The sequence below is a fragment of the Pleurodeles waltl genome, chromosome 2_2, assembly GCF_031143425.1.
Source record: "Pleurodeles waltl isolate 20211129_DDA chromosome 2_2, aPleWal1.hap1.20221129, whole genome shotgun sequence".
Lineage (NCBI taxonomy): Eukaryota > Metazoa > Chordata > Amphibia > Caudata > Salamandridae > Pleurodeles > Pleurodeles waltl.
In genome coordinates this window covers 155736230-155751168 of record NC_090439.1, presented here as the reverse complement: position 1 = coordinate 155751168, position 14939 = coordinate 155736230, and the positions used below count along the sequence as shown (strand labels likewise).

The window sequence follows — 14939 nt, the reverse complement described above, 5'->3', positions numbered from 1 at the left end:
CAAAAATATGCCCTGGGATGCCCAGCATTGCTGCATGGGCCTCCAACTCCACATCCGACCAAGCTGATGTCTCCAAATCATTCCCTAATAGACAGTCTACAGGTAAATCTGAAGATACCACAACTTTCTTTGGACCAGTTACCCACCCCCCCCCCAGTTGAGATTTACAACAGCCATGGGGTGGCTAAGTGTGTTGTTGTGAGCATCGGTTACTTGGTACTGGTGACCAAGTAGGTGTTGTTCAGGGTGGACCAGTTTCTCTATCACCATAGTTACACTGGCTCCAGTGTCCCTGTAGGCCTGAACCTCAACACCATTTATTAGGGGTAGTTGCTTGTACTTATCCATGTTAAGGGGACAAGTAACCAAGGTGGCTAAATCAATAGCCCCCTCAGAGACTAACACAGCCTCTGTGGTCTCCCTAATCAGACCAACCCCAACTAAGTTACCAAAAGTGAGCCCAGCTACTCCCTTGGATTGGCTATTAGTAGGTTTGCTCCCACCACCACTGCTATTAGTAGGGACACTAGGTGTAGCAGTAGGGGTTGTAGTGGTAGGAGGCTTGGTGTTTTTCTTTGGACAACTGGGATCTGTTGTCCAATGGCCTTTTATTTTACATAAATAGCACCATGGTTTATTTTCTTTGTTTTGATTTGAAGAGGATTGGGGCCCACCACCCCCACCAGAGTGTTTTTGTGGGCCTGATGAAGACTCATTTTTAGATTTTGTCCCCACCCTCGTCAGAAGACTTACCATCCTTCTTCTTGTTGCCATCTTTGTCACCCCCTGTATGAACTTTTCTGTTCACCCTTGTTCTGACGCATTTGTCTGCCTTCTTTCCCAATTCTTGGGGAGAGGTCAGATCAGAGTCCACCAAGTACTGGTGCAACAAATCAGACACACAATTATTAAGAATATGCTCTCTCAGGATCAAGTTATACAGGCTGTCATAATCAGTAACTTTACTGCCATGTAACCACCCCTCCAAGGCCTTCACTGAATGGTCAATGAAATCAACCCAGTCTTGTGAAGACTCCTTTTTGGTCTCTCTGAACTTTATCCTGTATTGTTCAGTGGTTAAGCCATAACCATCCAGGAGTGCATTCTTAAGAACTGTAAAATTATTGGCATCACTTTCTTTCACAGTAAGGAGCCTATCCCTACCCTTTCCACTAAATGATAGCCATAGGATAGCAGCCCACTGCCTTTGAGGGACATCCTGTACAACACAGGCCCTCTCAAGTGCAGCAAACCACTTGTTAATGTCACCCCCCTCCTTATAAGGGGGAACTATCTTGTGCAGATTCCTAGAATCATGCTCTTTTGCAGGATGACTATTGGGAATACTGCTGCTGCCACCATGGGTTTCTAAACCCAGTTTCTGTCTCTCCTTCTCTACTTCTAAGGACTGTCTATCCAAATCCAGCTGTTGCTTCATGAGCTTCAGTCTGGTTTGCTCCACTCTCAATCTATTGAGCTCCCTTTCTAACAATCTGTCATCAGGGTGGGTGGGAGGGACATGTCTTGAAACAGAAGTATGGTGAGAATGGACAGAAGGAGACCTGTCCCTTACAGAGGGCACCCTAACAGCTTGGTTAACAGAAACATCAGTTCTACTGTGGTGAGAATGAATGCTCTTGCTATGATGTGAGACAACACTATCTGTATGGTGTGACTCAACATCAGTACCAACTATGCTAGACTGTCTAGTAATGGGCAGGCTAGGAATTTTCTTTCCTGAATCTTTTTCTAGGGGAGTCCCTGGATCAGATTGGGAACCATTAGCTACTTTTTCAACAGATGGGGCCCTTGTGGCCTTATCTTGTTCTCTAAGCATGTTAAGCAATAATTCCAAGGAAGGATTCTTCCCTACACTCAAACCTCTTTCTACACAGAGACTCCTTGCTCATTTCCAGCTAAGGTGGTCATATGCAAGTTTGGACAGATCAACATTTTGGCCTGTGCCAGGCATTTTTAGAAAGAGTTTAAGTGATAGAAAAAGTGCTAAAAAGTTTTTAGAGCTTTTAGAAAGACAGAAAAAAAAACTTGTTACACTTTTAAGAACTTTTAGAAAGTTTAGAAGTACTTTTCAGCACTTTAGAAAAGAGTGAAAAGAGGAAATGCAAAACTTTTTAGTTATGTGTACATACACTGAACTTGTTTTATATATTTTTCTCTTATGAAAAGTACAATGACAAGAGTGGTAAGTAGTCTCAAAGCACTTATCCCACTGCTGCACAACCAATGTAGGAGGCTGGACTGGCTTGTAGTGAGTACCTAGGGGTACTTGCACCTTGCACCAGGCCCAGTTATCCCTTATTAGTGTATAGGGTGTCTAACAGCATAGGCTGATAGATAATGGTAGCTTAGCAGAGAAGCTTAGGCTGAACTAGGAGACGAGTGAAGCTCCTACAGTACCACTTAGTGTCATATGCACAATATCATAAGAAAACACAATACACAGATATACTAAAAATAAAGGTACTTTATTTTTATGACAATATGCCAAAAGTATCTCAGTGAGTACCCTCAGTATGAGGATAGCAAATATACACAAGATATATGTACACCATACCAAACTATGCAGTAATAGTATTAGAAAACAGTGCAAACAATGTATAGTTACAGTAGGATGCAATGGAGACACATAGGGATAGGGGCAACACAAACCATATACGCCAAAAGTGGAATGTGAATCACGAATGGACCCCAAACCTATGTGACCTTGTAGAGGGTCGCTGGGACTATTAGAAAATAGTAAGGGTTAGAAAAATAGCCCACCCCAAGACCCTGAAAAGTGAGTGCAAAGTGCACTAAAGTTCCCCAAAGGACATAGAAGTCGTGATAGGGGAATTCTGCAGGAAAGACACAAACCAACAATGCAACAACAATGGATTTCCAGTCGAGGGTACCTGTGGAACAAGGGGACCAAGTCCAAAAGTCACAAGCAAGTCGGAGATGGGCAGATGCCCAGGAAATGCCAGCTGTGGGTGAAAAGATGCTGCTACTGGACAGTAAAAGCGTAGGTTTCTGCAAGAACGACAAGGGCTAGAGACTTCCCCTTTGGAGGACGGATCCCTCACGCCGTGGAGAGTCGTGCAGAAGTGTTTTCCCGCCGAAAGACCGCCAACAAGCCTTGCTAGCTGCAAATCGTGCGGTTGGTGTTTTTGGATGCTGCTGTGGCCCAGGAGGGACCAGGATGTCGCAAATTGCGTCAGGGGACAGAGGGGGCGTCGAGCAAGACAAGGAGCCCTCTCAGCAGCAGGCAGCACCCGGAGAAGTGCCAGAAACAGGCACTACGAGGATGCGTGAAACAGTGCTCACCCAAAGTCGCACAAAGGAGTCCCACGTCGCCGGAGAACAACTTAGGAGGTCGTGCAATGCAGGTTAGAGTGCCGTGGACCCAGGCTGGACTGTGCACAAAGGATTTCCACCGGAAGTGCACGAAGGCCGGAGTAGCTGCAAAAGTCGCGGTTCCCAGCAATGCAGTCTGGCGTGGGGAGGCAAGGACTTACCTCCACCAAACTTGGACTGAAGAGTCACTGGACTGTGGGAGTCACTTGGACAGAGTTGCTGGATTCAAGGGACCTCGCTCGTCGTGCTGAGAGGAGACCCAAGGTACCGGTGATGCAGTTCTTTGGTGCCTGCGGTTGCAGGGGAACGATTCCCTCGACCCACGGGAGATTTCTTCGGAGCTTCTAGTGCAGAGAGGAGGCAGACTACCACCACAGCATGCACCACCAGGAAAACAGTCGAGAAGGCGGCAGGATCAGCGTTACAGAGTTGCAGTAGTCGTCTTTGCTACTATGTTGCAGTTTTGCAGGCTTCCAGCGCGGTCAGCAGTCGATTCCTTGGCAGAAAGTGAAGAGAGAGATGCAGAGGAACTCGGATGAGCTCTTGCATTCGTTATCTAAGGAATCCCAAGAGACAGAGACCCTAAATAGCCAGAAAAGAGGGTTTGGCTACCTAGGAGAGAGGATAGGCTAGCAACACCTGGAGGAGCCTATCAGCAGGAGTCTCGGACGTCACCTGGTGGCACTGGCCACTCAGAGCAGTCCAGTGTGCCAGCAGCACCTCTGTTTCCAAGATGGCAGAGGTCTGGAGCACACTGGAGGAGCTCTGGGCACCTCCCAGGGGAGTTACAGGTCAGGGGAGTGGTCACTCCCCTTTCCTTTGTCCAGTTTCGCACCAGAGGAGGGCTAAGGGGTCCCTGAACCGGTGTAGACTGGCTTATGCAGAAATGGGCACCAAATGTGCCCATGAAAGCATTTCCAGAGGCTGGGAGAGGCTACTCCTCCCCTGCCTTCACACCATTTTCCAAAGGGAGAGGGTGTAACACCCTCTCTCAGAGGAAGTCCTTTGTTCTGCCATCCTGGGCCAGGCCTGGCTGGACCCCGGGAGGGCAGATGCCTGTCTGAGGGGTTGGCAGCAGCAGCAGCTGCAGTGAAACCCCGGGAAAGGCAGTTTGGCAGTACCAGGGTCTGTGCTACAGACCACTGGGATCATGGGATTGTGCCAACTATGCCAGGATGGTATAGAGGGGGCAATTCCATGATCATAGACATATTACATGGCCATATTCGGAGTTACCATTGTGAAGCTACATATAGGTAGTGACCTATATGTAGTGACCGCGTGTAATGGTGTCCCCGCACTCACAAAGTCCGGGGAATTGGCCCTGAACAATGTGGGGGCACCTTGGCTAGTGCCAGGGTGTCCACACACTAAGTAACTTAGCACCCAACCTTTACCAGGTAAAGGTTAGACATATAGGTGACTTATAAGTTACTTAAGTGTAGTGTAAAATGGCTGTGAAATAACGTGGACGTTATTTCACTCAGGCTGCAGTGGCAGGCCTGTGTAAGAATTGTCAGAGCTCCCTATGGGTGACAAAAGAAATGCTGCAGCCCATAGGGATCTCCTGGAACCCCAATACCCTGGGTACCTTAGTACCATATACTAGGGAATTGTAAGGGTGTTCCAGTAAGCCAATGTAAATTGGTAAAATTGGTCACTAGCCTGTTAGTGACAATTTGAAAGAAATGAGAGAGCATAACCACTGAGGTTCTGATTAGCAGAGCCTCAGTGAGACAGTTAGTCATAACACAGGTAACACATTCAGGCACACTTATGAGCACTGGGGCCCTGACTAGCAGGGTCCCAGTGACACATACAACTAAAACAACATATATACAGTGAAAAATGGGGGTAACATGCCAGGCAAGATGGTACTTTCCTACAAAGGGCTAGACTTCTTTTCCTAGTTTTTCACTAATGAATTCATTTCATAGCAGGAATAGACTGAATTTCCATCTGCACCTTTTAGGATCCTTCACAATATAAAATCTGCCCACATGCATGGATTTTGGTTGAAAACTTTAATTCGGAGTTATATTTGCTAGTGGGGCACTAACATACAAGAGGCCTATTCAAGTAAATGTTTTATGCCGAGAGGGGCAATATGTGAAATTTGTCTGAATGTTTAATCACTATTTAAAGGGTAAGTCTCCAATCATCCTTTTGACACTGATCTTTTTTAAATGAGTCCAAACTATTACATCAGTCTTGCCTCTGCTTTTGTAGATTCAATTTCTGTCGCACATTTGTTGTGTTGTAATATTGCATTTTTATAATATTATCTCATAGTTAAATTAAGTAATAATATGATAAGTTCCCTAGTTGGGCAGCTATACATTCTTGTGGAGTAGTCTAAGTATCCAGCTTAGAACATAGATTCTTATGAAGATCAATGCTTACCCCCTCTTCCCTTTGTTGAGAAGTAGCTCAGGCATAGAAGCCCAAAACAATCTCTAGTTTGTTTCTTTGCTACTGAATAGAATATGTATGTTTCTTTTAAGTAGGCAAAGTAGATATACTCCTCTTTTAAAGCCACGAGAACTTTTTTCTTTGTAATGAAATTGCATAGACCATTACTTTAAACTACATGCTCGACCCTTAAAATAGACGCCATTAATTGAATATGGGGTTTACCAAAACACACTAATATAAAGCAAGTTTCTGAATCATTATGACTCCTAACGTTTTATTATAGCCCTTATAACGGCTGGTGTTTCCATCTGTACACATCTTTTAATCTGATTAACCAAACGTGTTTTTTTCACCTTCTCAGTTGCATGGTCATAGTCTAGCAATTGTTAGCAGCGCCAGTAGTTATGGCTTGCCGTTTCTGTTACAAGCCAGACTCCTTCCTTTTGCCACTGTTTAATAGAAATGCACTGTAACAAAAATAGCACGGTACGCTCGGTGTCCATGGCTTATCCTCCGCTTTAACAGAGACAGCCACCAGCTCTGGCAAATGCTGTCATTCATAGCAGTGATGTGCAGAGTCCATTCAAAGCATGAAAAAGTTCATGACTCGATGGACCGGTGTTTATGCTACTTTGGAAGTACAGTGGAAGATCAGAGCTAGCCAAAATGCAGTTGTAATTCACATTTCAAACTCCACTTTGTTCAGAATGAAATGCATCTTGGGTCTTTTTCGGAGACTTGGCAGGTGTGGTGCGTAGATCGAATGTGGAAGGTTGACATTCGATCTACGAGACGGGGGTTCGGGAGGTGGCAGTTGGGATGAACGGAGCGGTTCCAGGAGCGGGTCCGACATTGCTCCTGTAATTTACCCGCATTATCTAAAAATAAAGTGATTACCTGTTACTGCTGGTCTCCGTTTTTACAGTGGCGATGAGGAGGGCAGGAGCGATGTCGGAGGTGAGGATTGCGCTTTTATTTTCGGCGATTTTCTGGCTGCTGGTGCTTTCATAACTTGAGGGGCGGCGCATTAAGTACCTCTTGATGTCCAATGGCGATTTTCTGGATGCTGGTGCTTCCATAACTTGAGGGGCGGCGCATTAAGTACCTTTTGATGTCCTGTATTGGCAAGATTCCTGTTTCGGAAAAAAAATATCTGCAACTACGCCAGGAATTATGGGTTGGAGTGTGCCCAAATTACTCTAGAGAGCGAACAACACCGTTTGAGGCAGCCATTTTGAAGTGGTTTGGAGATCCTCTTAACCTTTATTGAGAAACACGGTGATGGGCACACCTGTGTGCCTACAAATAGCAAACTAGCAGCCATCTTGAAGGAGTAGACCTCGTGCATGCACATATTGTCTACAATTACAAGGAACTGGGCACGTTTAGTGTGCAATTAATACAATTACAAGGAATCAGCACGTTTAATTTGGAATACGGTGATAGGCACACCTTGTGCTTATAATTACAAAAAGAACCTTTGTCTATACATTTGACTTGTTGGATGTGCCGGAATTTATTGTGACTGGACTCTGTTCTTAAAAAAAAAAAAACTTTATTGTTCAACTGCATTCAGTAATTATTGATATAGGACATTGTATATTGTTCAACTGCATTCAGTAATTATTGATATAGGACATTGTAAATTACAGAATGTCTAGTATTCAGCCTCCACCATTTCTTTTTTTAATGAACCAGGAGAACCACCCATTCAGTGGGAATTGTGGTTGGATTTATTTGAGGCATATGTTGATGTGTTGGAAGAGGGCGAATGTTCACCTGACAGGCACCTGTCATTACTTAAACATCGTTTGGGCGCTGTAGGGTTAAGGGAATTAAAAAATTTACCACCTGTAGATAATGTGCATGGGGTAGATGTGTATAAATGTGCTTTACAACAGTTACAGGATAGGTATGGCCGGAAAATAAATGTAGTCATGGAAAGATACAAATTTGATTCCAGGGAACAGAAGGCTGATGAGTCCATTGACCAGTATATGGCAGTGTTAAGAGGCTTAGCGGTTACGTGTGCTTTTGACAATATGACATATGACCAAGTTTTGAGGCACCAATTATTAATGAAGACTAAATCTAAAAAAATACAGGAGAAACTTTGGTCTTCTGGGGAAATATCTTTAAAAACGGCTGTTGAAGTGGCGAGGAGCATTGAGATTACCGAAGATTACTTACAAACTATGAGGAGGGAAGTTAAAGATTGTGACAACGTTTGTACCGTAAGCAAAGACAGGGAATGCATGGACAAAAAGGAAAAAATAGTTGCCCGGGCTGGTAGTGGGGACAACAAATCTGGGGATAACAAGTCTAGCATGTACAACAATACTAAAGTGTGCTTTAGATGCGGCGCCAGTTCGCATTTTGCAAATTTTAATGGTTGCCTGGCGATTGGGAAAAATTGCAGTGCATGTAAAAAAAAGGGACATTTTGCACGCGCCTGCAGAAGTTTCGAAAAGAAAGTAAGTTGTGTTGTGGAGAATGTGGATGATGATGAGGTTGAGGGAGGAATTCAGAATTTGGTATTAAGCATTCAAGAGCGTAACATTAAGGGAAGAGAGCTTCAATTTCCTAAGTGTTATATAAATATTGACGGTGCACGAGTGGAAGTTATGGTGGACTCGTGTTCGTGGTACACTATAATAGGCAAATCTCTATTTAATCAGTTGTGGCCTGGAAGGAGTTTACAAAAGACAAAAACCAGTCCTTGTAGTTATTCTGGTCATAAAATTGCAATTGTAGGAAAAATACAGGCAGAAATCGAATATGCTGGAAAGAAGTGTTCAGGTGAAATTCTTGTGGCAGAAGGAGGGGCAACTATTCTGGGTTGGCCACATATTTGTCAATTGAGGTTGAGGGTGGACCCTAATGCTAGTCCGCCAGTGTATACTGTGAGTATGGATACGTCGCAGAATGATTTGTATCGTGATATAAAGGGACTATTTCCTACCGTGTTTAGTGGTTGTTTGGGGAGTATGAAAAATTTTAAACATACAATTGTATTAAAGGAGAACGCTGTTCCCGTAAGGCAGAAGTTGAGGAATGTTCCCTTGAATTATAGAGAAAAATTGAAGGAGATGTTAAGGGATTTGTGTGATAATGATATTATTGAACCAATTGAGTTCTCCGATTGGGTTTCTCTGATTGTAATTTCGGTAAAATCCAGTGGGGACCTCAGGTTGTGTGATGACCTGCGGGCACTCAATGATGCAATTGGATAGATGCATTTCCTTTTTCCAAATTTGCAGGAATTGATGTCGTCTATTGGAGATGCTACAGAATTTTCAACCATCGACTTGGCGAGTGCGTATCACCAGATACATTTAAGTCCTGAGTCTAAACATTGTACAGCTTTTATTACACCGGAAGGGATGTTCCAGTAAAAAAGGATGCCATTTGGATTGGCTAGTGCGTCTGCAGTTTTCCACAGGGAATTGTCCAAAATACTTTCGAATGTTAAGGGGGCAAAGGTATTCCAGGATGATATTTTAGTATATGGTCGTGATAGAATTGAGCATGACCGGAACTTACAAGCAGTACTGCAAGCACTGAGTGACTATGGATTAACTGCTAAGGATCAAAAGTGCAAATTTGGAGAGAGCCACGTTGAATATTTAGGTCATATCATTTCTAAGGATGGTATTCGACCTAAGGTTAGTCACATCAAAGCTATTAGTGAGGCTCCAGAACCAAGGTGCAAGGAACAATTGTTATCATTTTTAGGCCTAGCAGAGTTTTATTCTCGCTTCGTGGAAAACTTTGCATCCAAGGTGGGGAACCTCCGTGCCTTGCTGAGGAAAAATGCGACGTTCTGCTGGACAGAGATACATTCCAAGGAGTTTTCGACTATAAAGGAAGAAATTATTAATGCATCTTGTCTCAAATCGTTTGATGAAACTGCTGAATGTACTGTAGCAGTAGATGCTTCCGCATATGGTATTGGTGCAGTTTTGTCTCAGAAGAAGAAAGGAGACACATGGGTGGTCGCATATGCTTCTCGTACTCTGTCTCAAGCAGAGAGGAACTATTCTGTAATTGAGAAGGAGTTATTGGCCGCTACGTGGGCTGTGCAACGATTTAGGATGTACATATGGGAGCGCAAATTTAAAATTTGTACGGATCACAAACCTCTGATTAATATTTTGGCAAGGTTGGCTTCGAAATTACAAATGTATCACTTTGAAATTTTGCATCTTCCAGGGAAAAGTAATTGTGTGGCAGATGGGTTGTCTCGGTTAGCACTATTGCATAGTAGTGCTGAGGAAATTGATGATGGAGAGTGCGATGTTGCGTTCACTTATAAGGATGTTATGTTTCTGCAAAATGGGAATGTGCATGACAATCTATCTGAATGTGTGTGGATGAGAGAAATGCAGAAGGATGAGGTCTTGTTGAAGGTGAAGGAGTTTATTTTGAAAGGATGACCATAAGAACGTAGTTTACGAGGCAAGAGCAGTACATTCTGGAAGATTAAAGAGGAATTGTCTGTGTCGAAGGACATTATATTAAGAGGCGATAAAATTGTGCCTCCCTATGGTATGCGTGATACCATTGTTAAGTTGGGACATGAAGGTCATGGTGGTATGGCAAGTACCAGGAGGAAGATCAAAGAAGTTTTTTGGTGGCCGGGATTAGATGGTATAGTAGATCGTTGGGTAAGAGAGTGTGCTAAGTGTGTATTGAGTGACAAGTCTGTGAAACCATTAGTGGTACCATTACAGTTGGTTGAGTTGCCAGATGGCCCGTGGCGCAAAGTTGCAATCGATTTTATGGGTCCGTTTGTTAACTTAGCTGCTAAGGAAGGGTATGCGATTGTCCTAGTTGATTATTTTTCCAAATGGCCAGAGGTTCGTATGGTTGGCAATATAACTACTGATACTGTGATCGAATTCTTAAAAGATGTATTTGTGCGGGAAGGTATTCCTGAAACCATTGTTTCGGACAATGGTGTACAACTTACTTCTGTTAAGATGAGTTCCTTTTTGAAGAGTTGTGGGGTAAATCATGTGAGGGTGTCATTATACCATCCTGAAGGTAATGGTCAGGTTGAAAGGTTCAACAAGGTTATCAAGGACACTATACAATTAGCTTTAGAATCTAATTTGCCCTGGAAGGAGGCCATCCAAAATATGTTGTTATCTTACAGAATTACTCCACATTCAGTCACTGGAAAAACAACTTTTGAGTTATTGAGGGGTTGGAAACCATCTTCTAAACTAATCCGTTGGTGGTTGATGAACAGAAGGCGAGGAAGTTTTGGTTGAGTAGACTTTAGCTCTGTGAGAAATGGGGTGCAAAAGTATCAAAACGAAGTTTTAAATAAAATCAACAGTGGAAAAACTATGCCAAACTTGGCAGTTGGACAGTACGTACGTGTGAAAAATTTTGGGATAATAAATAAAGGGAATGCGAGATGGTCACGCCCTATGAAAGTGGTGAAGGTATTGAATGGTGCAGTTCAGCTTGAGGATGGAAGAGTACGTAATTTGCAGCATGTGAGTTTGTTTAAAGCAAGTAACCTTCCCCAGGAATCTGTGTGTGAAGATTTTGATGAAGAGAGTGGATATTTGTGGGGATACGAGGATGCGTGGTCAGACAGAGGTGAAGGAGGTGGTGAATTCCGTATTCTTGAACCCAGGAATCGGGAGGATGACGTGATACCTATTTGTAAAAGTTTGAGAGAAAGGAAATTACCAAGGCATTTCAATGAATTCGTGATGGGAAGTTAATTAAAAGTGGGAATGCTTCCAATTCAATGTAAAAAAAAAAAATTATTTTATAGGTACATGTATTATGTATTTTCTTTTATATGTATTTTCCCGATTTTAAGTATGTTATTTGTTTTGTTGTTGTTGATAAGAGGGGAAGATGTGTGGTGCGTAGATCGAATGTGGAATGTTGACATTCGATCTACGAGACGGAGGTTCGGGAGGTGGCAGTTGGGATGAACGGAGCGGTTCCAGGAGCGGTTCCGACATTGCTCCTGTAATTTACCCGCATTATCTAAAAATAAAGTGATTACCTGTTACTGCTGGTCTCAGTTTTTACAGCAGGGTTTTCCTTGCAGGTAGAATAGGTCAGGTGGGTCAACAACGGAAAAGGTAACATTCAGCTTGGAGCCATGCGGTAAGGACAGCAGAGGTTAGAGGCCGAAAGCTCGATCTATGCACAAAAGAGGAAGAAAGATATTCCAAGAGAGAGCAGAGATCATTTTAGTGCGTTTTCCCTCTACGTGCCCGCAGATCAGCAGACAAATCTTCATTTTTATTGTGTGTGCTGCCTAAAATGGAACTTCGAGTGCCCTAAAAACCGCCCCACAAATATTGTTTGGATAACATTCGATGATATTAAAGTTTTTCAGTTTAGTATTTTTAGGGGAAATTAGCACATCACATTTGCTACATTTCACCTTATTATTGCGAGGTGTTTACAACAGTCCTGTGAGTGCTGTTTAATTCTCTATTTTACCAACACATTTCTCCACCACTTAATTGTGTCGTACTGTGCAGTGCGTGCCCTCCTCTGACACTGGCCCCACAGAGCATATATCAAGGAATAGTTCAAATAAGTTATATTCTCGTCTTATGTGATTTCAGTCTCTCTTCGTTTTGACGTCTCAACTGTTTGTGTTTGTGAAAAGCGAATACATCTACTTCAACCAACGTGCATTTTTTTCTTTACATGCCTCATATATTTCTCTGTTTTCAGGGTCTCCTTGCCCAGTGTGATACAGTAGAAGGAAATATTGGACAAGAAATGGACAAACTACAATCCAAGAATATGGCCCTTTCTGAATAAGACTTTGGTTCCTGTAGTCTAGAAGATAATTGCTCTATGAGCAAGGGAAAATGCGTCTTTGCTCTTTGTTTTGGAGCTTTCACTCAGCTTTTTATCCTTTGTTTTAAACTGATACCAGCTTGTTCCTGCCACATTACTTGTTTCAGGCCCTCATCTGTTTTATCAAAAGTGGTATAAAATAAAGGTATTCAAAACCACTGGCAGTGGACAAAAACGCACCTGAAATAGTCCTACTCCGGGCCGAGGCATCGCTGTCATAGATTAGGTGCGTTTTGCCAGCCTTCCTCTGCCACCTGATTTGTCATTTGCATGTAATGTGGGTCCTTTACAAGTCACCAAATGAATTGTGACGGATATAAGCTTCTAGCATCAACAACCTATGTTAGAGTGTGGCGGGCATCGACAGGTATAAATAAAAAGAAGTTTGACTTTGACACAAGAAGGTCTTTTGCCAGGAGCAGAGAGATTGTCTGGACTTTGGGAGTTGCAGGGCTGCTAAAGTTTATAAAATTGGTATAGTTTGCGATATTATTATTTGCCTTCATAAGCTGTTTTTCTTTGAAAACAATGTATATTATTATATGAGGTCTTTGTGTATTTTCAGTGGCGTCTATACTTGCTGAAAATAGATGAACGCCAACCAAATGCTGCCCATTAGTGACTTCCATCTTCTGAAGTACCCCAAGATTCCTGTTCGTTAACAAAACATATTGATGAGCTATAGTTGGACTGGGATGTGATGTATTTGTACATAGGGGTTAGAGAAGCGTGCGTGTGCATTGTGGAACGTCTTGATCAGAGCATTTCTGAGCATAGTATTTGTAAGCATGAGGGCAGACATGATTAAAGGACATATTTTTAAATACGGTGTAAGATTTTTTTTTTACCTTTTCATAAAAGTGAGGTTATGAGTAACTGGTTTTGTGTGATTCCTACATCCAAATAAAAATCTTATCAATTTAGCCCTATGCCAAGTTTCTATTACGCCAGTGAAATTAGCAAACTTTGTATTGTGCGAAATTTTGCCAATTTTGTATCATGCAAAAAGTCACGAATTTCATGTTATATGGAATTCCACACACTTTTGTGCTGCAGGAAATGACGTAAGCAGAAAATGTCTTGAGGTAGACATTTTCTTTTTGAGCCAGTCCCTTAGTTTGGATCTGATTCAATCTTTTAATGTGAGGTATGCACATAAGGTACTGCTGAGTGAATTTCGTGAGATTTCCACCAAATTTTACAAAAATATTTTGCAGTTTCTTATAACTGGAAACCCTATGTCTGTTTTTGTGTTAGTTAATTTAGATGTATTTATTTTTTGTCCATAGTGTACACAAAGTCTGCATAAATCGTGGCCTTATCACAATTGAAAACCTACATTTATCAGTGTATGATTAGTTAATATAGGAGTTAATCCGGCATGGTTCACACGGGTAATTAATGCATAAGAGTAATTTACACTTTTGGCTTTTCACAAAATTCGAGTTAAGTTACCACTTAAAAAGCAGTAGTCATTCCAGCACCACACATGGCTAACCTCTGGTCCCATAGAAAGTAGTGGAGGTAGGGACTTAAAATACAACCTCACAGGAAATAATGTTAAATTAAGTTATTTAAAATAGTTAAAATATAAATAAATATTACATCATGTTAAAGTATATAAAAAGAGTACATATTTATTATTTAATTAAAATGTATTTCAATACCGTATTTTGAATTTAATTAATACAATTAATCTGTAATTGAATAACTCATTTAATAATGTTATTAAAACATAACTAATTTACTTTTGATTCAGTTTGTTCATCACTTTTGATAATTATTTATCCATAGTAAAACATTGTTTTTCTTTAGGTTAGATATTATTTTTAATCTATACTTTAATATAGTTATGTGAATTAAAGATTTTTTTAAAATTTAGTAATAGTGATGTTGCTTTTTTTTCCGCATTTAAAATAAATATATAAAATGAATTTGCATTATTTTTTAATATAACAGTATGTTTAATATTTAATTTCAAACTCAATAATTTAGTAAACATTTCCCACTATTTTACCATAAGGAGACTTCACTGTCAGGGTGGAAACCTCTGTATGGTGAAGGATAGGGAAGAATAAAAAAACTTTATTCCATTCAAAAAGAAATATTATAAATGTTTGTTTAAATATTTATGTAAATTAATTGTTATATATTTATTTAAATGTAGAACAAAATAAAATATCTATTACAGCACTAGTATCTTAATTTTGAAAATAATATTCCATGCAGATATATGAAATACAATTAAAATTATTGTATAATTTGAAAAATGGACTTCCACTTAAAGAAAAAAACAATATTTATTTTAGGAAGCAATAATA

General features: G+C 41.3%; 1 protein-coding gene across 2 annotated transcripts in view; it reads left to right on the top strand.

The window, feature by feature from the left end:
- BAG1 (BAG cochaperone 1) overlaps nucleotides 1-13442 on the top strand; it is a 290841-nt gene extending 277399 nt beyond the window's left edge. For both annotated transcript variants that reach the window (XM_069219546.1, XM_069219547.1), the window contains one exon: nucleotides 12490-13442. In XM_069219546.1, coding sequence (XP_069075647.1) covers nucleotides 12490-12579 — 90 coding nt within the window. In that variant the 3' untranslated portion in view covers nucleotides 12580-13442. The remainder of the gene's footprint in view (nucleotides 1-12489) is intronic.
- The last annotated feature ends 1497 nt before the right edge of the window (nucleotides 13443-14939 follow it).